The following is a 23,528-nucleotide window of genomic DNA, read 5'->3' as shown; positions in this document are numbered from 1 at the left end:
GGTCTAAAAGTACCAAAATAAAAAATCCTCTAATTTTTTTTTTTTTTAATGGGAAGCCAGATCCTCTTTGGAATACCAAAGATGACTTCAATAAAGAAAGACAATGTTTACAGTATTAAAGAAATGGGTTTGACTCTCAGAGCAAAACTGTCCAAAACCAACCAACAAAACACATTGCAACTTAAATATGTATTTATCCTTCCAGCTATGGACAGAACACCATGTAATACAGTATTTCTCTCTAACTGCAGCTACAGAAACTTTAGAGGCCAGACTGGATCTGATGGCTCTAATAAGGACAACTGAGATTCATGTGTGGTTAAATTAAAGAATTATAATTGCTAGGTGAGTAAAGAAGTAAGAAATAGACTTTTAAGAGAAGGGCAAACTGCAGTTAATCTGAAAGATTTTTATTACTAAGTAACCATCCTCCATCATATCATGCTACTTAAAGATCTCTCTTCTGAAAAACATCCATCTCTACCTTCAGTGCAGAGACTGATCAATAGATGGAATGATTTTTCTAAATTAGATTAGTGTTTTCAGTCGGTAGGAAATGCTCCAGGTTCTGAACCACTTAGTGTTCAGTTTGTAAGACTGAACTCAGGTCACTCATCACACTGAATACATTTCTTTGAGAATACTCCTGACAGCCAGATAACATTCTATATTAGTCATGGGTCATAGCCTCATAACTAGTATGTAATTAAGAAGCAGCTACTTTTCATTTTCCAGGGCAGACACATATACTCAAAAATTAACTGTGTGTCAATTAAATGACACAATTATTATTGTTATTCATTATTTATATAATGAGCAAGCCCAGAGGTGACATTTCACATACTGCTGAAGCTCTGATGTTTTTCAACGATGTTGTAAAAAACATACAGTGAACTTGCCACTTCTTTTTCTTCTAAAAACCCTAGGGAATGCTTTGGATACTTTCAAAATTCAGAACCATTTTTTTTTGTTATGGGATACCTCATGGTATATATGTTGCCATGTCACAGGGATATAGCTATTAAAGATTCCTTATATTCAGATGGGATGTAAATGTAAGCTTTTATGTGATTTTAATAACTAAGGCACGCATCGCTGTCATTTTCCAAGCTCACCTGAAATACTAAGCTGTGTACATATTCCTTTCAACAACCACAGAAACATATGTGTTTAACAGATCAAGAAAATTAGTTTCTTACAGATTTTCTCTACCACATAATAACAACTAGCACTGGTAACAGAAAAATATATAAAACCCCAGGAAAAAATCCAAAAAACTACCCAGTGAAGCAAACAACTGTTCCTGAAGGAAGAACATTTGGCCAGATTTTGTGACAGATGAACCTGTCAAATCAAATACTACTTTTAAATTTATTTTCCCACTAGCAACATAACCCAGGGTATGACCACTCTGTGACCATAGACTTCAAAAATAAGGATTATTATTATTATTATTATTATTATATTAATAGGCATGGTTGACTGGCTGTTGGAGCAGCTTATAGTCAATAAAATGAAGTTGGAAGGCCAGATGTACAATGCAAAACCAAAAAAGTTCATCAAATCAGGGATGGTAATTGGGCATGTGCTGACAATTAGTCAGAAACAGATTTCAGCATGAAGTTAACACTAGAAAAGCCCTTTCAGAGAGAAATAAACATGTACTGATTAAAAGCTTTACTTTATATTTTTAAAAAACAATCCTGAAAATGAATTTTAATCAAGACATCTGATAGAAAATGTTCTTTATTTACTAGTTTTTCTTGTGGTACATGAGAAGTCAAATTATGAAGCAGTCAGTAATCAAAATCCAAAATTTTATGACTTTGCGTAAGGTGAGTTTGTATGCTTGTGGCAAGCCTGAGTCACGGTGAACCACTTTATGATTTAGTAGGATTTACAGTCTTTGATGTTATTTTCTAAATTTGGACAAATACTATTAAAAAAAAAAAGAGAATAAAGAAGGAAAGGAAAGGAAAGGAAAGGAAAGGAAAGGAAAGGAAAGGAAAGGAAAGGAAAGGAAAGGAAAGGAAAGGAAAGGAAAGGAAAGGAAAGGAAAGGAAAGGAAAGGAAAGGAAAGGAAAGGAAAGGAAAGGAAAGGAAAGGAAAGGAAAGGAAAGGAAAGGAAAGGAAAGGAAAGGAAAGGAAAGGAAAGGAAAGGAAAGGAAAGGAAAGGAAAGGAAAGGAAAGGAAAGGAAAGGAAAGGAAAGGAAAGGAAAGGAAAGGAAAGGAAAGGAAAGGAAAGGAAAGGAAAGGAAAGGAAAGGAAAGGAAAGGAAAGGAAAGGTTGTGATTAAAAATAAATTTGAAAATTGCAGGGTCTCTGGAATCTAATTTGTTCCAATTCTGCCTCTTCCAAAATGCCCATAATGTGCGGATAGTACCTTCCTCTCCCTGTGCCTTTCTTCATGGCCCCTACCCTCCCCACGCAAACCCGTGCAGTTTGAATCCCTGCTGCATCTCGTGGCAGAAGTGGGACTATGTTATATACCCAAACAGTGCTGTCTCAATCATGCTTTAGAGGCATCTATGCACTGGGGCAGTCTTGAGGCTCACATGAACTTACACAAATACAAGGTTTTATAGGCCTAAGTGCTAATTCAGATCAGTTAAAAATAGTTCTGCCTTAATCTTAAATTATTTTCTTTTCACATACACTTATATTGTGAAGTTTTCACCTATGCAAGAGATAGGGTTACTCTCATTTCTACCAGTCCTGAAGATAGATACCAAAAATGTTATGGATGATTTGCACCTCAGGACATCTTCACAAGGATGTCTAGGCAGCTTTATGCCATTATGTAAAAAAATCTAGACACCCAACAGAACTGCTGGGGTAACACCTTCAAAGAAATTCAAAATCAAGGAAGGAAGCAGGACCCTAAACACTCAATGTGTCTTCTGTGTTTCCTGTCACTAGCCTGTAAGTCCTCTCTAAAAAGCCTAAGAATAATCACACTTTTTCCAGATATCCTGTAAAACTATGATTCTGATCCATGAGATACGAGCAGAATCTGTTAATGTGACTCCTTTCTAGTCAGTTACTGCCTTAGTTAATTAATGGAATGTTGAAACAGCCTGAATGCTAAAGATTTCTCATTTGTGATGAATTTATTTTGCTTTCAAAGGGGAGAGCAAATCCATCATAAAAAGCTCAGGAGGAATTTTTCTGTCATATTTTTAATACATTTTTTCCCAGTCATTTATCAGGCTTCCTATAACCACGATGGATTTCGAGCATCTTTTCATTCATGCTTTTAGCAACATTAGCTTGATTTGAAAATGAAGTCATTTTTCCATTACAAACCAAAAAAACCCTGAGATATCACTAAGGTTCTTGTAAATCATTTGATCCAGGGACATACAGGATAGAACCTAAAACCAAAACCTGTCCCTACCGTCTCTAGTTCCTACACCAGCTTGTTGCTGCTGGGAAACCTTCGTTCCCCTGCCCCAACATTATACCTGAGAAAGGTAAGGATCAGGGATGCATAGTGAGCTACAACACTTTTCTCCATTATCTGCGAGCAGCTGGAACTTGGAGCTTTTTACAGAAGACAGGCATCCACAATAGCTCTCATACAGAACAGAACATGATCTCCATCTTCTACACAGAGTCCCCACAGCACCTTCTCAGAAAGCTGGGGCACAGTTTCTGGGTGCTCATCAGTCTGAGGGGGCTTAAATTCACAAATGCTGTCTTCTAGGAGACTGAATTATTGTGCTCCAGACAGCCCTGACTGAGGCTACATTCCTGGTCTTGTGCTGGAGCTCAGCTAAAAGCTCCTTGGGACCTCCAGAAAGTCTCCCTGATTTACCTGGTTACCAGTTAAACTCTTCACCTAGGATGAGCAAACATTCAACAGTCTTTAAATAAAAACAAGGAAATAGAATAAAGAAGTGATGACTGTAGTTCACAAGTGACATATTTTTAAAATCTGGCTCAAAACCCTCACAAGTTCATTTAAAAAATAACAGCTAAATCTATTGCTCTGCAGCAATATGATGGTAAACCACTGATGACCTCTATATCAAGTCAATTACATTTAAAAGGCATCAGCTGCCTCAGTGTTCTTCCTCATCAACTAGATCCCCATTTCAAATATACTGCTCATAAAAAAAATAAACTCCCTGTAATGAATACATGCAGTGGAGATGCTGAAAACATCACCTTAATATTTTCATCTCTTCCCTTGCTACTCACTTGCTTCTATTTACATCATGTTGTCCATCTTGACCTCCATCACCTAAATTATCAATCCTCTTTCTCTCTATATAATCACCCAATGATACATACACTTTTGTTACCATCCTGTAATTGCTAGCTTTGTTTCTGTACTGCTCTTTTTTTTTTCCATTTTCAATCCCTGAAACAGCTGCCAGTCTCACTCTTTCCAAATTGTCAAAGGAGAAAAGGACAGCATGTATTAAATCTTAATGAGAAGGGGAAAAAAAAGGGCCAGGCCCTAATTTACTCCTGTGGTGTAATTATGCATTCTGGTGAAACAAAGAACTATTTACAGAGAACCAGCATATACTAATGTGTGAGGTGAATCTTTTTCATTAAGAGAGAAATACAGTAGTTAGTATTATTTGAAAAAACACCGAAAATGTAAAGAGCCTAAAAATATTAAAATTTTTGTCACTTTATCCCTCTGATGAATACAGACCTTTACAGAATGTGATTGATTTTGCTGTTCTCATAATCCATTTGACTGAAGTAGCTCTCTGCAAGCTACCTTCATTCATGTACAAGTGCTGTAACTACAAGTTGTTTCTGTTCATCTATATGTTTCTATATCAAATATAGGTTCTGGCAATCTCATATTATACTGTCACTGTCTCACGTTTCTGTGGGCCTGTGAAGTGCATGTTTGTTGCCCTCTGACTGACTCCCACAAATTAACTCCTTTGATATTTCACATAAAAGATAATTTTGGCTATGGTCAGAATGTTTTGTCGTCACAGTATATGCATCGAGGAGCCCAGACCCTCATTAAGACTCAGGCAGGAGAGCTGACTTTACTGTACAATCCTATTTTTAAAAGTTCCCTTCATTTTCTCTGAACATATGCATGTGCTACCTCATAGCGACAATAGGATTTCTCTGCAAAAACTGGTAGAGATCACAAAGTGAATAAAACTTTCCACTCCCCTCCTACAATTCTCCTTTTCTAGAATTCTGGCGAGGTGCATGCAGTTCATCTGATGTGCAGAGAAGTGCCTCCAAGCATTTTCATGGAACTAGGGGAGTTAATTAAGGTACGGAGTTCTTTAAATTTAATGAATATATTGCCCACATCTAAACTAGCACTATTGAATATCAAATGGCCTACACTCCTGACTCAAAGCTGTTGGCTTGAGCCATACACAGACACCAAAAGGTGGAAGACAGAGGTGGGGAGGGTAGTAAATAAAATGGGGAAGAAAAGTATCGTGAGTCAGGAACAAATAGGGATGTTCTCTGAAGGTACATGTAGCTCTGACAGGGACATAGCTCTCTGATCACAACACAAGAATGTTCGATGGCAAAGGTCTTCACACATAGTTTTAAGATGGAAAAACATGGATCTGAGATAAGGTGTAGCACGTTCCACAGAAAATCTAAACCTTCTCAATTTACTCGTTTTCCTTACCGCTTGCATAGCTTCATTTGCAAGAGCCTTGGCTTCCTTGGCAACTCTTTCAGCTTCATCTGTGTAATCCTTGATGTTAGTATAAGCATTGAAAGCACGTGTGGCATTGAAAGAGAGATTTTTCGCTTCAGTAAGGATTCTGTTGGGATGGGATAAGTAAACACACCATTAAACCTGCTATCAGAGCTCAACAGAACAGAGAATCCCACCTTTTCAAACCCAATGGCCTTATTTCTAAGGCTATTTCTAAGGTGTTTCTTTAGAGAGCAATGCTACACTTGAGATTTCAGGAGTTCTGGCATTGTGTGTTTAATGGAATTCACATTTTATCTGTGCAGACAGACATAAAGAACAATGTTCACTAAAAGAGGAAGTTCTGCGAGATAAAAATAGATCAGACACCAAGAAAAGACAGCACTGTGCTTAACGCTCTAATAGAAGTCACATATTCATAGTGTGTGTTTCTAGGCTATGTGCTGAGCCAGGCAACTTGCTGAAATTTGCACTGTATGAACGTGAAGGGTCACCACAGACATATGCTAAAGTAGAATCTTTGAACAACTAATTTCTTGGTCTGACTGCCAAACACAGAATTGACAGTTTTGAAGGAGATCTCACAGTCTAAACCAAATCCTAAGTGTTTGCTGACAAAAATGAAAAGCATAAGCAGTAATGTTTCATATTGAATGTGATGTTCAATTTACATGAAATACTTCATTCTGATACCTATAAATAGATGAAAAGGTAATTATAAACAGCCAGTATTTACTGGTGCAGTGACAGAGTTCAGCTAACCTCCTTCCTAGGGGAATTTCTAGTCAGCAGGCTGCGGAAATAACTTCTCTTGCACTCTCTCTGTATGATATATTCAAATATTTTCTTCAAAGAATTACTGCACCTACAGAATGAACCTGAAGACAACTATCTCAATAGTCATTATGACCAATGCCTATGTCGAATTTACTGAATAAAGTGTAAATGGGCTAAAATTCTCACTTGAACTGGATAAGAATGGATCTGAATTTGGATTTTTGCCTCTCTGGGAGATTCTTTAGCCATCCAGGTGTATGGCAATGTAAGAGAGACAGGGATTATTTCTGCTGGACTTGTTCCAGCTCATGTAAAATAGTCATTGAGACAGTGTGAGTGGAAGAAAGGAAAATTCATCCTGGTAATGTATCTATTCTCTAGAGAACTGTGACAGCTGGGCTCCAATCCTCGCATCAATTACTTACTGATTTCTACAAAATGCCACAGGAAAGACAGAGTGGACAGAAGGTATAGTCCCTGGACTCAACATGTAGTTAATAGAGGGACAGAGATTCCCTTTAGGTTACTGCAGAAACTGCATGACTGAGCTGCCTCTGCATCACTCCTGGAAAAGCATATCTCCTTCCTCAACTACAGCTGGAGCCCACCAGGCTACTCTAAGTTTCTGTGATGCTCTGTTAGACAAATGTGCAGCCCAGAATAGTTACCTAGCAAGAAGCTCAAGTACTGCTTAGAAACATGGTTCAACTCCTTTCTGGTTAGGAAAAGAAACCCCTGAATTTGCCAAATACCACTGGCATTTATTCATGAGCAGGCAATTAGCCATAGGGGAGAAGTCTATACTAATGCTTCCTTGTGTACAGCAAAAATAACAATTTTTTCTAGGTTAAATTAATGAATGGTTCCATGTTCCAGCACTCAAGAGAATATCCTCACTGTCAATCAATATATTATTTGAATCCTTAGAGGGCGACTGGAGAGTCAGGGCTCTCCCTCTATTTCTCCTGGAAGAAGAAACAGTAATCTACACCAAATTTAGTGTTGTCTGAAAGACACTCAAGTGCCAGTTGTGAAGATAGACACAATTTTTAATTCCTCAAACTGATAGAGACTGTATATGCCCACAAAATATAACTATTTATTGTCAGTGCATGAAGTAGACAGCTTTATCCTGATGCAGGATTACACAGCACCATGGCATTTCTTTGTCCTTTTAAGTTATGTATCCATCTGACCACATCAGAAATTTTAATTTTGAACAACCTGCTTTTAGACAATTTTTAATGTCCTTCATTGTTCATTGTCTTTTTTGAGAAACTGAGGTTGATGTCTGGATCAGATGTAGGTATACATGGTACTGTTATACAGTTATAACGTTTTAAACACTACCCTAAGCTCCTTAAGGCCAAGCTGTCACCCTGCATTAAGACAGAAGCACATACATGCACTCATAAAAAAGTCTGTTTTGAATAGTTAAAAACTTCTATCTCAAAACATGTCTTGCCAACATTTGATTAGGAGGCACAATATCCTTTTAGTTCCTTCATGACAACCTTCATGTATTTGGATATTTATATGTGGTTGAGTGTGACACTAGAGTCACTCATTTTTAGAAACAGCGTCCTTCAAATTCATTTTTACCCAGGAAACCACAGCTATCATTACTTTATGCACGCCTCAAAACATGTATTACACTGGATATCTATAGTAGTGTAACTACACTGTAAATGAAGCCAGTAATTTTACAAGTATCAGAGATAATTTTCTGTCTTTTCTACAAAATTACAGATGCTGGCAAGAAATAACTGTGTTAAGCACCTGCTCACAAGTCTTTGGGATATTCAAGTCTTCAGATAGATCTAAAAGATGTAAGCAGCAAAAAAGTAGCATATTGTTGATGCTTAAAAAAACCCCTTTTTTTTCATGCAGTGTTTTTATAAAATAATGAAGCTCTGAAGCTATGCTGGGGACAGGTCCAACAGGCAGAATACCCATGGTCTGAGTATTACTATTGCAGATTACACTTACTATTATGGCTTGCTTTTTTAAATGCTGAGAATGCAATAAAACAAATGACGTCCCTCTCTTTTGCCCCAAAAATTCCAACAAAATCAACAAACCCTTGTTTTATATTCTTTCCAGGAAACTATTTTCATGATGAGTTATAAAGTATCATTCTTCTGTAAGAGCTGTGGTCATATACATGAAGGGCATTGCAATTCTCACATTTAAGAATGTGATAGTGGTAAACAGAAACTAAAGTTTCTGTACTTGGGTTTAAGCATTTTGGTCCAGGACACCTATTTGTTTTGGGAGAGTGTTTTGAAACCAGTAGAGGAATTACTGTCCACCGCTACAGGGGATTCCTGACAGTAAACAATTTAGCATCACAATAATAGTCTCCTACCAAAATGGTCATCTTAAAATGGAAAATACTACTTGTTTTTAACAATGGCGCATGAAAACATGTAGTGAGCTCTTTAAGAAAAAATTCTATTTTCTTTACAACATAGCAGTAAGCATATGGTAAGTGCTATGAGTGCATCTGAGGGCACTGTTTGCTGTCCATGCAGGCTATGAGAATCACAAAATGTATGAAACCATTTACAAGAGATACACAAATTGACCAGCTCAATAAGTTGTACACTTATACAGATCACTGATTATTTGTACACCCCCAGTGACAGATGTCAAAGTAGAATGCCCTTCAAGTTCTGTGAAGCAATTTTGCAAACCTGCTTCGTGATTTTAGCACTACCAGTGAATGCCTGCCTTACCCATCCAGCACTGCAGATGATTCATTCAGCTGGCCCGCTCGGTTCTCAGCTTGCAACACTTTTTCTGGAAGCATCCTGTCACGGATTTCTTGTGATAAGTCATCTATTTTATCTTTCAGCTGATCAGACATTGGCTGTATCTTATCTGCAACACCTTCTACATACTGAAAATGACAAAAGAAAAGCCTTTAAATTGCTGAATGCAAGCATTCTGTAGCCCTACTTATATGTAATGGTGTTTTGTCTCTCCTTGTGAACTATTATTTCAACTTACCCATGCTTTAAAACTTCAGGGAACTAATATAGAAAGAGTAACAGTCTGGACTAGAAGGGAGAGAGGAGATAAACAATATTCCAAGAGTTACTTACCTTCTACTATGAGCTCAGTAAAAGCCTTTATTTTACAATTAAGGAACTGCACAGTTTAAAAGCATATAAACCCTATTTTGGATTTGTTTCCTAAAAGTAGATACGTGCATAGTTATATTAAATTGTTGCTGTGCTCCACAATAATAACTAATAAACAGCAGAAGTTTCATGTCTCAGGACCCTTTGAGTGACCACAGTGTCTTTTTGCTTATTAAAGCATCTCAGTAAGAACTATAATTTTGAAGACCTTCCATTCCTGTTCCAAGAAGGAATCACTCTTGGATTCCATCTCACTGTGTCTCCTTTCCCATTTTTCCAAAGAGCATTCTTCCATTCATTATGACAAGCTTCAGTGCATGCTGGAAATATCTCCAGAACCAATGATACCTCAAGATACCTTTTTTTTTTTTTTTTTTGGTAGCTAAGGCACTGATCTCAAACCGAATTGATAAAACTTTTAAGGAAGGATTTTCAAAAATATTATGCAAAGTGAGAGTGCAATCTTCTCCCTGATCTATCTGGACTTAAAATTGTGGGCATAGGCAACAGATTACTTCTGAAGTTTCCTTCTGATACACACACAAGAGTTTTTATGCAGATAACTCTACATCTAGATTTATCACAAAGTCACAGTGAGACTGTGAATAGGTCTGCTGCATCTGTAATTCTCAAGATAAAGTTAGTACCGCAATCAGAATACCGTATTTATAAATGGCAGAATCCCTCAAACATTATGAGCTAGCTCATATGTAATCCAATGAATCACTTACAACTCCAAGTTATTAATTTTTATATACCAGACTAGCTTTTCTGCCATACAGCAATTAAGAATTATCCCAAGTCCAATATTCCAGTATTGATAAACACAATGAAAAATTAGGTGTTACTTTAATTATCTATTTTGCTCCCATAATGATGCTTTCTTGTACTAATTCTCAGGTAAAGATGACAAAATACTCACTTCTACAGCTATGCTGATGTCATTTGCAAGTTTATTGGCTTCATTAAGGACATCATTCCCTTCCTGAAGGATCTTTTCAATGTCTTGTCTGCCATCTTCTACAGCTTGCTTCCTTTTCTTTGGATGAGTTCACACAAAGAAAAAGATGAGTTGTTTACTAGAACAGTTCAAATGCCAGCATCTCAGTATAGACTGCATTTTGTCACCATGCCACAATGCCCCTTCTGGAACTCCCTGAGCTCTCAGAGCTGAGACAGTGACAACAATAAAGCACATGTAAGATATCTTTCCTTTGTCCTCCTATCCCCAGCTTTGTATTGTCCTCCCACATGGCAGGGCTTTTGTTGCTCTCTAACAGAGGCAATTAGCTGAAGTACTGTTGCAAAATGAATCAGAAAGTTATAAATCCTAATCATTACCCAGATGTGTAAGTTCCTCATTTGTAAATTACCTCTGACTATGAAGGAAAAATTTATAAAAATATTCTGCTACTTTCCTACTTCTGTCCACTGGTACTTCCCAAGCTATTGAATGCAAAATAAAAAGGTTTGGAGTAACCTGAGGATTCCTGCTTTTCCAGCTAGTAACACTACTGCATATTGTGTGGTAAGGATGGATTTCTGAATAAAGAACTGGCAATTTCCTATGCAAGATCCATTGAGTATCACAGATTAGTTTGATAGGAGGCCATGGCAGCCATGTGGGCAGGACTGCTGGAAAGGCACTCTGCTACAGTGACACAGAGAATATTTTAAAAACTGAGATAGCAGGTAATTTCTCCAACCTTTATCTATTTAACTTTGGGAAGAAAATGCACAGAACAGAGATCACCTAAATTCATCAGATCACTGCATTTCCTTGATTCAGTCAAGCCCAGAAATCTCTGCTGAGAACAGAGGTCTCAAAACTCTAACCTCATATTGTACTTGAGGTGAAAGCTCACCGAGATACAGAGTTGAAACATTTATCTTCATTAGGTTGACTCTGCTCTTTATATCTTGGTTAAATGCTTGTTAATGTACAGTATAATATGCTCTTTAAGTCTCTGCAATTTAAATTAAATCATAAGCAGACCCCTCTTCTATGAGTGAGATAATTTATAACAGCTACTAACTACCAAGAATAGAGTTTGATTTATTACTCTGTAATATCCACATACCCCCTTCAGTCTTCTTCCCAGGGGTTGGAGAAGAAGATGAAAGTATAAGTTTTCTAGAAGCAAATATATGACAGCAAAGATTTTAACTGAACTCCTATTTAAATATTGAGCACACGATTTGAATTTTATATGACTATTTATACTGGGATGAATTTAATTTCCCCCAGAACAATAAATCCAATGTTCCTTCCACAAAGCAGATGGTATTATTTCAATAAAGCTGGGGAGTAATTCTACTTTTAAAAGCCAATGCACTTCCTCATTCTGAGGAACGTGTTGCCTTTAAATTACATCAGATATAGTTCTATTTTAATGATACTTTTGTTTGGCTTGTATTTTTGTTTCCATTTTTAATCATGCAATGGTTCAATCTGTCATCAGAATCAAAGTAATTGAAGATAAAACTTGTCAGCACTCACCTCTAGCATGGTCATATTTTTTTGGTTGACTGCAGATAAACGATCAGCCTCCCAAATTTTACTTGCAGCTTCTCTTAGCAGATCTCGAGCATCATCAACTTTGCTGTGGTAGTCTGCTAGCTTGTCCTGGACCTCATTTTTGAGATCCTCATTTTTCTTGCTGGGCTCACCAAATAATTTCTTCACCTTGTTCAAAAGATCTTCTGCATTCCTGCAATGCATTGCCACCCATGAAGACACTGAGTTCATATTCCCTACACCAAATAATCTGAATAGTCTGAATAATAGGCAAATGAAATAGAAAAACTAAATCTCAGAGAAAATTAAATTAAGTCTCAAAGTAATTTTCAAGATGATGCACACTTAATAAAGTGAAATGACAGCTGTTTTTAAGCCCTTTCTTAAAGGAGAAATTTTTAAATTTCACTAAGGTCTCATTTATGAAGCAGAATATATGCAAATATCCTCCATTGAAGACTTCTTTTTTCTACTTTTTTTTGGTAAATTTCCATTCTTGAGATCTGACTAGCAAAGTGAGGTTTTCTGAAACATTTCAACTTGTCTAAAAGATTTCCTTCACTCACATTAATGTGACATGTGACACAAAGTGGTTTCCTTCCTTGAACTGAGGAGGATTTGTAGATATGCCCAATTTCAAGCTGCCTTGAAGCAGACAACTGCTTTAGACTAGACAGTCAAAAATCATAAATGCTTTCCAGTGAAATCAGAAAACCAGACCCAGATGATCCTTGGATTTATGACTCCCAGTAGTCAAAAAATTTTGCTTATCTAAAATAAATTCTGGAATATTTTTAATGGATTTTTCTGACCCCAGATTTAAGGGAATGGAGTACTGTCATCTGCCTACCTCGAATCAATTTCACACAAGGCAACACTACTGTGTTAATCCAGTGATATGTCAAGGGCAGGGGGAAAAAAAAAAAAAGGCACTTCAGGCACTTCCAAAATGATGCTTTAGAGATAAGAAAAATCCTAAGTAAACAGGAACTCATAGGATAGATAATAACTAGAGAAGAAATTTATCATGTTTCCACCTAGGACAGATTAAGTTTTTCTTCCTGTTTCATTATGCCAAAGTGTGGAAAACAAGAACTGTATTTTCTGAAAAACACTGCAGTTTGGCCTGCCTACATTCAGTTCCATTAGGAATCTTCTAAAAATAATCATGTAAATAAATGCACACCAAAAAGATGTGGGAAAGGAGGAAAATATATGCTGACACTGGACATAATTTAGATGAAGGGTCTGAAGTGGAGCCAAGAAAAGTCAAATTGTTATCTTAGCTTTGGGCTGTCCTGAGATGGATTAGGATTTTTTTCCCAACAGTTCTGCCTTTGGTTTTGATGAAAAAAATTATTCACATCTTGAATTCACAACTTCTGAGGACAAAATATTTAATCAAAAATGAAATCCCAATATTGACACCCTGTCACAGAAGTGTAGAAAGGAATTCAGGATTTCTCTCATACCTCCTCCATTATTCTTCTATAAGAAGCTCATGTCTTACACTTCTGGCAAATTTTGACACCCTTATGACTCTGCAGTTCTGGAGGAAAGGTACAAAACAGATGGATTTCCTTTTTATTCCCTTGCCTCATAGCACAGTTCAAGCTGCTTATCCATCCAATAGTCTACCCCAAAATTCTTCCTTGGTGCTCTAAAGATAACACCTTTGTATTGATTTGTTGTGCATTTTCCCTCTGCTCTTTCTAATGAAGTATGAGGCAATCTGTCCCACGTAATCCCTTGCTTTAGAATTTCTGTGTGACTGGACTGCGCCACATTTCTTGAAATACTCTCTTATACACTTAAGCTGTGCTGCTTTCACTGGATACCATCCTAGAAAAAGAATAAAACTATACAAAATGGTTGAAGTTTTAGAAGGAACAATCACAGATCTGGCCTAAGACCTGGAATGCTGGATGGTCAGGATCTTCAAAATAAGTGCAAGAGAACAAACAAGATTAGAAATTGATGAAAAACTGATTAAAACCCACCAACTGCACGTGAGAGTCTAAATATGTTAGAATTGCCCTATCAGGAGAAGAAATAAGCATTGTAACATCATGAATAGCATGGATCATGAACAGCATGGTGATCAACTGTCCAGTGTCTCTCCAAAAAAAAAAGAGAAAATATCAGGAAGCAATGTCTAAACACAAGAGGCATATCTTCCAACACTGTATGGCTGAGTTATGCAATTCAATCTTCCAGGAAAGTGGATGAAAAAAGTTCACAGAGGCTCAGAAGCCATCAGACAAATTTGTGGAAGAAAAAGTCGCACAGAGATAAAGCGACTCAGCATACTAAACAGAAAGAAAGAATTCTGGCTCACAGCATCCCTTGATAGCAACTCAGTGGCATCTGAGAAAACATGCAGGAATGTTATACAATAGTGAAAGATTTATTTCATAAATATGAAAATCGCGGCAGTTCAGAACAGCAACTGGTGTATTTCTCTGTATGCTCTTTTTAGAGTGAAATTAGCGACTAATGCGCCATTCCAGTACATGAAGGCAATCAGATTACAGCCCAGATTTGAAAATTTTGAAGGAAAATAAGGGAAAAAAATGCATATATAAGAGAAGCTTTGCCATCTATGAGAGCAAGAAGACTTCACTTAAGTTTTGAGAATTCAGTGAAAACATAGGAGAGAATCCACTGAATCTTGTCATTCTGTTCTTGGACAAAATTCTGAAAACAGAATACAATCACTGATGAAAGACATCTCACCAAAGAGTAAGCATGATTAACTACCTCAAAGTGATCATGAGGCTGCCAAGAGCCTTACTTTATTCAAAAGTAAGAATTTCTAAATGGGTCTGTAAAGAATACGTATGAGCACAGCGATCCACACACATGCATGTGTGCCTGCAGAGTTTTTAGAATGATCCTTCTTCCTTCTTCCTTGCACAGTATATCCTATCCAGTATCTTACTACATTATTTAAACAATTTTATAAGGTTTTTCTTTAAGACGCAGTTTCAGAAAGCAACATCTAGGGTCCTTTCCTCCCTGTAATGCACAGTGACTAATTTTCCTTCTGTTGAGTTCACTGCCAAAATTTCTTGGATCTCAGTAACTGCCTATAAAGAGGTAACCCTATCCATAATATAAACCATACAACTTTGATTGAAATCAATGAATATATTAATGCATCTCTTAATACAAAATGTATTCCTTTATCAAGAAATTTAAACACTCGCTTTGTACATTTCAGGAAGAATGGAAGGAGAGAAGTTCTTTCCCTCAAGAAAGCCCTAATGCATTTTCTACTCTAGCTATTGGGCTAGAGTAGGGAATTATTTCATCGTAGTCTGACAGTTTCATGTCGGCTGTAGGATTTGAGGACTAATAACACCATGTTTGAAAGGTCCTTCTCCAGCCTGTCCTAAACTTGCTGACAGCACTTTCAAAGGTCTGGCTAAATTTTTCTCATCCCTACTTTTTCCTGGTTTATTTCTGTGTATGAGTAGAGAAGGCGCAGAAGAGGCTCAGTGGAATCAGATGAAAAAGCAATAAAACATTGCTCAAAAATAAGTTTGCAATATATTCTTTCCCCAGAGAACAGAAAGCAAAGCTATCAGAGTTATGGGAAGAAATACTGTACTGGCAGAATTTCCAGAAAATGATTTGGTTTATAAAGTCTAAGGTAGGCAGTGAAAATCTGATTCTATACTGCTTGGAATTCTTAGCTAATTTTGTATTCCATTTATGTCTCCTTACAGTATGCATGCACCTGATAACTGACATTTTCAGGCCTGAATAACTCTATCCCAGACAGTTTTCTGATCCATCACAACTCCAATGGACCATGTCGCTGCTCAGCTGGATTCCCTGCTAGTTGTTCGCACCAGTGAAGAGCTAAGCAAAGTCTACCTCTAGAAATTTGCCATGTCTTACTCATACAGAAGTAACAAACGACCAGAACTTTAACTTCAAGCCAAGTATTTTTCTGAATCAGATAAGTTTTCAGCATTTTGCATAATGCTTTATAAACAGCTGCCAATATAATTATATACATACATTTATTTACGGATAATTAGATAACCAAACCCTGGGCTTCTGAACTATGCCACAGAGATGGGATATTCTGGCCTACACTACTATAAACATAGCAAAATACATTCTTTTTGACTGTTTAAACTATTGAACAAACTTTCCAGACAGATAACATTTTTATTAGACCAACTAGTTTTCCAGGAAAAAACCCCAAGCTTCCAGATGAAATTTTTAGTACAAAAGCCATTCATCAGGTCTGAAGCAGAAGCTAAAAAGAAACTGAGAAAAATTAGAATTCAATTAGAAATGTTGCTGGTACCCGTGGAGCAGAGAAGTAATTTTCTAGGGATTGCTTTCCACATACGTAAGCATTTCCAAAAATGCAAATGCTATCTTAACAGATATAAAGTATTAGACTCAGATAGAAAACTTGATTGGCAAAAATGACAACCACATTTACAAGGGTCAGACATTGTCACTAGGAGGTTGAAGACTGGGGTCTCTCTACTCACTTTAATTCATCTTGAGCTATTTTTTCTTGCATACTGAGCTCTCTATTTCTCATCTCTATGACCATTCTTTCAGTCTCACTCTGCAGTTCTGGAAGACTCTTCTCCAAAGCCTTGTCTGGAGTTCTGAGTGTCTCATCCAGTTTTACAGCATCTTCATTTGCAGCTGCAGGGGACCAAAATGTATTTATGTAAGGAGCTAGTAATTAAAAACAACAAAGAAGCTTTAAGCATCTGCCCATCAACTCTATCAGCAAGTGGAACACAACTTGCACTGGTTATTTCTGCTCTGAAATACAAAGGATGGTTAATCCAGTGATCAATAACAAATGAGAAAGTAATATATGTTTAATCAAACCTTTTATTATAGTTCACTTTTCTACGCAATAATTTAAGAAGTCTTTATATCCAATACAAGAAATATATTGCTCCCCTCCTCCTCCTCCTGAAAGAAACAATTTGCACTGAACCTTCCAAACAAGCAGAAAATAATCTGCTATATTGATGGTAGAATTAAGGAACAGGCAGTACAAGCAATGAAAATTAGACTAAATTACTTTTGGAGAACCTCAAAATATGCCATTTTTAGCATTCAGACTTAACAGTGCTAGGAAGCATAAACAATTGTGAAATTTTAGAAAATGAAGCAGAAGAGGAATGAAAGACACCCACAGATGTCTGAACCCACTCATGTGTTTAGAAGAAGATACCCAGAAATGGAAAAGAAAAACATGGAGGTTGGAATTTATGAAGGTATACTGTAAATGTGTTTGGAACAGCTGAATTATTCTTAACTGATAAAGCTGTATACAGGGCATCATAGTCAAGGACGGACTAAAATCTTTCTGCCACAGCACACCACAACATATTAGAATACACACTTTCACAAGCAACTAGGTCACTTATGACAATCAGTTCCATCTTCAATTTTAAAAAGTACTGCTGCCCTTCCATAGGTACAGAGTTCCTGAGCAACTGATTTCTCCAAAACGGGACTGTTCCTGGTCACATAGATACTTCTGAATATTTAAATTAAATCTTTAATTAAAGAAAGTAAAATCAGTCTTTCAACCTTCAAATAAATGACTATTTCATCTACACATTGCATAGGTTTAGAGCAAATTAAGAAGAAAATTCTAATCTAATGATATTTTTGATTAGCTGGTGAGAACTGAGATTTGTATCTTTAATCATGAGTGGTTATGTATGGAGTAGTGAGGTCTGGAAAAAGACTACACTCTGCTCAAATGGATCGCCGATCACTTCCATATGTAATATATTATGTACCATTACCAAGTTACCTCAGGCCAGGAATAGGCCTATATATTTTTTTTTTTTAAATTCTGGAATAAAAAATATGTAACTCCCCTGAATATTTACCTTAAAAGAGAAAATTAATATGTCAGCTAAGCTTTTCTTAGGTTCAGAAAAATTCATACCTAGTTTTATCCTTCTCTTCTCTAACCATGTTTTGTTTTGTGTCTTGGTATGCTGCAAATATCAGAGTCCAGTGGTGGTAAAAGATTTGGGCACACTGACATAGACAAATGCTAGGAAGTGCAAAGCAGGGAAATTAGTTACAAAGAAAGAAAATTAGTTACAGCTACTCAGAAGTTCAGAAAGTCAACAATCAGCTCAGTAGATGTGAATCAACAGTCAGAGTATGGTCATTAGAACAAATCACTACAAGCTTCTCACTTTTAATGAGGAGTTTTGTCAGCTAGGTAAAAGGTATGAATGAGAAGAATGTAGCTGTGTTATGAATCACCATTGGCACCCAGCTGTAAAAAATGTTATTGGGACGTTATTAGGAGAGCTGACACAGGCAAGTTTTACTCCTTCTGAAGAGCAAGACACTGAAGAAACCTCATTTCATACTTTTTACCTGTGGTCAGGAAACACGGACATAATTTTCAACAGAGGAAGGGAAATTACATGAAGGTGAGCAAGAGATTTGGAAGAATACTCTTTTGTGTGACTCAGTCTAGAAAAAAAGGGGCCAAAATGGAATATGATTCCTCTCTGCAAACATAGTTGGGGGTGGGGGAAGAAGCACTACAGAGAGGAAAAAACATCTACTTGAACTAAAGAAAAAGGTTTGCAAAAGAACACATGATGACAAACTAAACGTGAATATTTTTTGCTAGAAATGTGAACTATTGTAATTATGAAGAGTACTGAAACCGCCTCCTATCCAGATTGTGTGTATTTGTGGAAACTACTTTGAAGATGAGGTTTAAAAAGGTTTTTGATAGCAGGGGAGTGGATGCTTTAACCCATGAGGTATCTCTCAATCCTGCGCTCTTGTATTTCATGTATTCTTAAAATTTTAACTTGGCCACTAGGCAAACACATTGATTTTAAAGTCTTTGTCTACTTCTAAGATACTGCATAAATTTACTTCACCCCCTCAATGTTTTTTAACTCTGTATTTCCTTCTGCTAAACCTGCTTGAGGAAATTTTTATTTGGGTTACAAACACTGGGCATAAACTTTGTAGAGTCAAAGAATTCATTTTGCTCAGCATCCCAAATTCATCCTGAAATATGAAGAACGGGGTCTTTAGTTTTAAAAAGTTCTTAAAAACTTGCTCACTTTTTCTTGTTGCTTTTCACACATCTTTTTCTTGTCAAAGTTACAAGTCCTAAAGAGATCCTAAATTGCTGTTCAGTTCACCTTCAAAGCATATAGAGGGATTTGTTACATTAAAGGCAATATAAAATGTATTTTATAGCACTTGGACAAAAGTGGAAGCTTTCCCTTTCAATGAAATGGGCCTTCAGAAGCATAGCTACTAAAATTAGTACTGGAGGGAATATCTGGAGGAGGAAAGAACTGATAAGTATTTTTCAAGTAAAAAACCTGCCTGTATTTGCCAATTATTTTCGTATTTTTCAGCCATTATCTTATTTAATAGCTTTATGAAATATATAGTTTTTGCTTCTTGAGGCCGTCTACAATACTTTTCTCATAAGTATTTACTGCAGTGTAAGGGCAGTGAATCAGTCTGTGGAAGAGAAAGCGTTGGCTTGGCTCCATGCTTAGGTAGTCACTTGCAAATTCCAAGCAGCAGATGTTCATTAACAGCAAGAAGTAAATGCATTTTTGTAGTAAAGTTGGCAAATTAAGATGAATTGTTAATGTACCAAGTGCTAAAATTACATCTAACTTTTTTACCAAAACATGCTTTGAAAATAAACAAAAGCTAAGGCCTGTTTCGTTACTTCATCATAACAGCTCTTCAGATAACTGCAAAAATTCTAATGGAACATGCTCAGTTTTCTTCTAGTCTTTGTTCACAATTATCAATACACTAAGTGTTTATATAAACTGCACACACAGATTTGAAAAAATCCGAAGACAGTTTATTGCCTTTTCTTCACTCAACATTTAAAGCACATGACATTTCTTAGCAATTGAAATCTTCTTCACTGTCTCTCAGACCCTTTTCCCCTACCATCCTCCAGTTTTCTTGAGAAACAACTCAAGTATTTTAATTTTTCCAATACCTTCAGCAGCTTGGAGAATGCCTTTGACGAAATGTCCAAGAGATTTTGCTCTGTCATTAGTCCTCTCGGCATCCTGCCTGGTCTGCTCACCATCTGCTGTCACCTTGGTAGCCTGGTGATACAAATTCAGGGAAAATATAATTAATGAACAGGACAAGGCTGCACTATGTTATACTCCTACTGACTGAATCCATGTACAAAACTTTCCTCAGGCCAGAGGCAATCAATGAATTATTGATCAGACGCATGGGAAATGAAATGCTCTGTTCAAGTACACAATTAAATTTTATTACCTTTTCCTTTAAATGGAAATTGGAAGGCTTTATTTTAGGTTCTTAGAAACCCTACTTGTGTGCAGCAGCACACCAATGGAGACAGGATAAAATTATCCACTGAATAATAATATCTTTGCTTAAAGAAATGTTGTTTGGAACCTTTTAATAGATTCTTTGGGGAATACTTTCCATAGTTCCACAAATGTGTACTTTTCGATTGACAAAGTGCAGCAGGGATCATGACCTCTTTGCTTCTTCCCTCGAGGTGTTCTCAAAGACACAGTTCATTCCAACAAGCAAGAAGAACTTTAAATCAATACATTAATTTGACCAAGAAAGAGAGAGGAAAAAAAAAGAGTAGTTTTATTCGGCTCTAATGCTTGAAGTTGTTAGTTTATAACATATTGGGGTGCTCAGTAAAATTTTAGTTTTGTGTTACTAAATGCTTTATAATTGTACTGAATCACAGCAGAAGCAGGAAGAGAGACATCTGCAGACCTGAAAAACATGCCAAGGAAAGGAATCATGTTAGGACTTTCTACTTAGCTCTTGAGGTCCCTATTTACAAAATGGACCCTTTTTTATTAAAAAGAAGCTGAACCTTTCAAGACACCAAGCTTGTTGGGCTGTAAAGCAAAAAAAAAAAAAAAAAAAAAAAACCCAACACACCAAAAACCAAAAAACCCCCAACAAATAAAACCTGAGCTTTCTTCTTTAGTGATTACATTCCCAAAAAATCTCGAAATAGGGCATTATGAATTTCGCAGTCTCTATGAAATGGCTAGAAAGTCAATAATTCAAAATGAGCTTAGGTTTTCCCTGACGTGAACTGCACAAATTGTTTCTCCCTTACAAAAAAACCCCCCACACTTTTCAGTAATAGTCAGAGGAGTAGTAGCACTTAAACACATTTATTTTTGCCTGATTATCTTCTAGGTGGAAGCCCTCAAGGTACTTTAGGACATCTGGGTTTCCAAAATGAAATCCCTGGCATCATCATACCACTTACAATTTTGGGCTACTTCAGAGTAGTTACACTGAAAGTAACTTACACTGAATGCAATTTATATGAAAATGGTTCAGGTAAATAGAAGTATACAGGAAGAATTAAGAACCCATGCAGAGTGGGGGGAGTTTGTTCTATTCCATCCCTCTATCAGTAGAAGATCATGTCTTTTCACACTGGCACAGCTTTAATCATACTATTGATTACTTCCTCTAAGATTTAGAAACCCTTTTTAGCTGCCTGGATACAGAACTAAAATACTGTTACAGTGAGCTGTAAGAGGCAAATGGGACAGAAAAAAGGCAAAAATTCTAAATGGTCTTGATGGACCACCACTCTAACCCTGCTTGGCATTTCTGATGTTTAATTCTTCATGTAATTGAGAATACCTTATTATTTATTGTCAAACCCTCCACAAGCAGCCTTTTATTCTTTGAGTTTTATTTGCTTGGAATATTCACATTCAGTTTTATTATATTCTATAATATTTCGAAACCCTTTGCTACAAAAGGTGCTTTATAACTTACATATATCTTTCTTAGTTTTGATTACTACTTCCACATTCACACTAATTCGAGCTGGCCACTTTAACCTCTCTATTTATGACTGAATAGCACGTACTACATTTTTGTGAAAATTAATCTGCCATTGAACAATTTTCATTTCCTTTCAGTGACAGATCTCTTTAGTACTTAAATCCCATTCAGGTCCACTGAAAGCTTTCTGCATTTTGACAGAATTTGCTCTGCTGAAAAATAGGCTTTTGCTTCATTATCTGGTCTAGCTTTAACTCCGTAAACCAAATTAAATGGCAAACATCCTTCATACTGTAGCTGGCCATTCCATGGCTAATTAAATGTTTTCATTTTTTAATAAGGTCCTACTGGTTTTATACACATTCAGTATACTGCAGTTTACCACTTTTATAAGGTCAGTCCTCAGCATCTTCTAACAGTTTAAAGAGACCCAACAAACTCTTGCTGTGGGAACAACAAGGGTCAGGTAGATTGGACCCAGAGCAAGGGTTTCGAATGAATCTTCAAGAAGTTATCCGGACACAAATAAAACTTTCTGGCATAAAGGAGATCCTTATCACAGAAACCAGTAAAGAAAATATTTGAGATCAGTGAACACACTTTGGTGATGTCCACAGTGATGGAAATTCTATGAAAGGCCTTAGAGTAGCCACTTAGCAATTTAAACTACAAGCAAGTATTAGCAACTATGTTCACATTTTTGTTTTGGTTTTGTTTCTACATTTATTTAGTCTGAGGACTTAATCAAGCCTTAAGGAACTCCTCTAGATAGCATCTGGAGGGTGTCCTACAGGAATTTCTCCAGCTAGTGAGCTGCAGACCACAGAAGGAAGTGTAAACACAGACCTCACTGTACAGATGGAAGTTCTTGGCTCTCCCTCCAAATGTCTCCAGCTATTGCAAACTAAGTTACCTCTGCTACTACTTCCAGGAATTTTTGAGTTAGAGAAATTCAGTACTTTGAGAGAAAGGTGAGAGTTTCCAAAGACAAAAGAAGCATTTTGATCAAGATGAGCGATTCTGATCCCTGTCTTTCTTGAAGGCTCTGAAGGTACCTAATTAGAAGGGAAGTGGGGGTTTTGATGAAATGCAGTGAACTGAAAGGAACTGAAGACCTCAGGCCTTCCGTTGGTGCTTGGTATGGGAATTTGCATGCAAACATGTTAACATAATTAGTGCAAGAAAGACATGAGGATCTTCTACATGGCAAAGTAAATGAAGCACAGAATAATGTAAAAGAAGGGAAAGGAATGCTGCACTGAAGTAAGAGATCATTGGTTGAAAAGAGACCACATGGAAGCAAAATCCCCAAAGGTTTTGTAGTGACTGAATTCTATTGTCTTCTATATTTTATCTTAAAATGGTTAGAATATTTTTTCATAGAAACAGATTCCTCACCAATCCTCACCAGCTTTTTTCTTCATCACTACTGGTTTCACTTGGAAAATATAATGAGCCTACAAATCAGATACAGGGAAAAACTCCAGCATCTGTGGTAGTACTACGTACTCCAAGTGCCAGCCATCATGTAGTTATCAGCTGTATCTTCGTTTGGAAATGAAGCCTTGAACACACTACA

The 23,528-nt window shown here is 36.7% G+C and overlaps 1 protein-coding gene across 3 annotated transcripts in view; it reads right to left on the bottom strand.

The window, feature by feature from the left end:
* Positions 1-23,528, bottom strand: part of LAMA2 (laminin subunit alpha 2) — a 346,447-nt gene that overhangs the window by 60,197 nt on the left and 262,722 nt on the right. For all 3 annotated transcript variants that reach the window (XM_032101660.1, XM_032101662.1, XM_032101661.1), the window contains exons 35-40: positions 20,133-20,244; positions 16,627-16,789; positions 12,092-12,302; positions 10,514-10,630; positions 9,184-9,347; positions 5,636-5,774 (exon numbers count right to left, since the gene is read on the bottom strand). In XM_032101660.1, coding sequence (XP_031957551.1) covers positions 5,636-5,774; positions 9,184-9,347; positions 10,514-10,630; positions 12,092-12,302; positions 16,627-16,789; positions 20,133-20,244 — 906 coding nt within the window. The remainder of the gene's footprint in view (positions 1-5,635; positions 5,775-9,183; positions 9,348-10,513; positions 10,631-12,091; positions 12,303-16,626; positions 16,790-20,132; positions 20,245-23,528) is intronic.

This window comes from Corvus moneduloides, chromosome 3, assembly GCF_009650955.1.
Source record: "Corvus moneduloides isolate bCorMon1 chromosome 3, bCorMon1.pri, whole genome shotgun sequence".
In the NCBI taxonomy this organism is placed as follows: Eukaryota; Metazoa; Chordata; class Aves; order Passeriformes; family Corvidae; genus Corvus; species Corvus moneduloides.
This window is presented reverse-complemented; position numbering and strand designations above follow the sequence as displayed.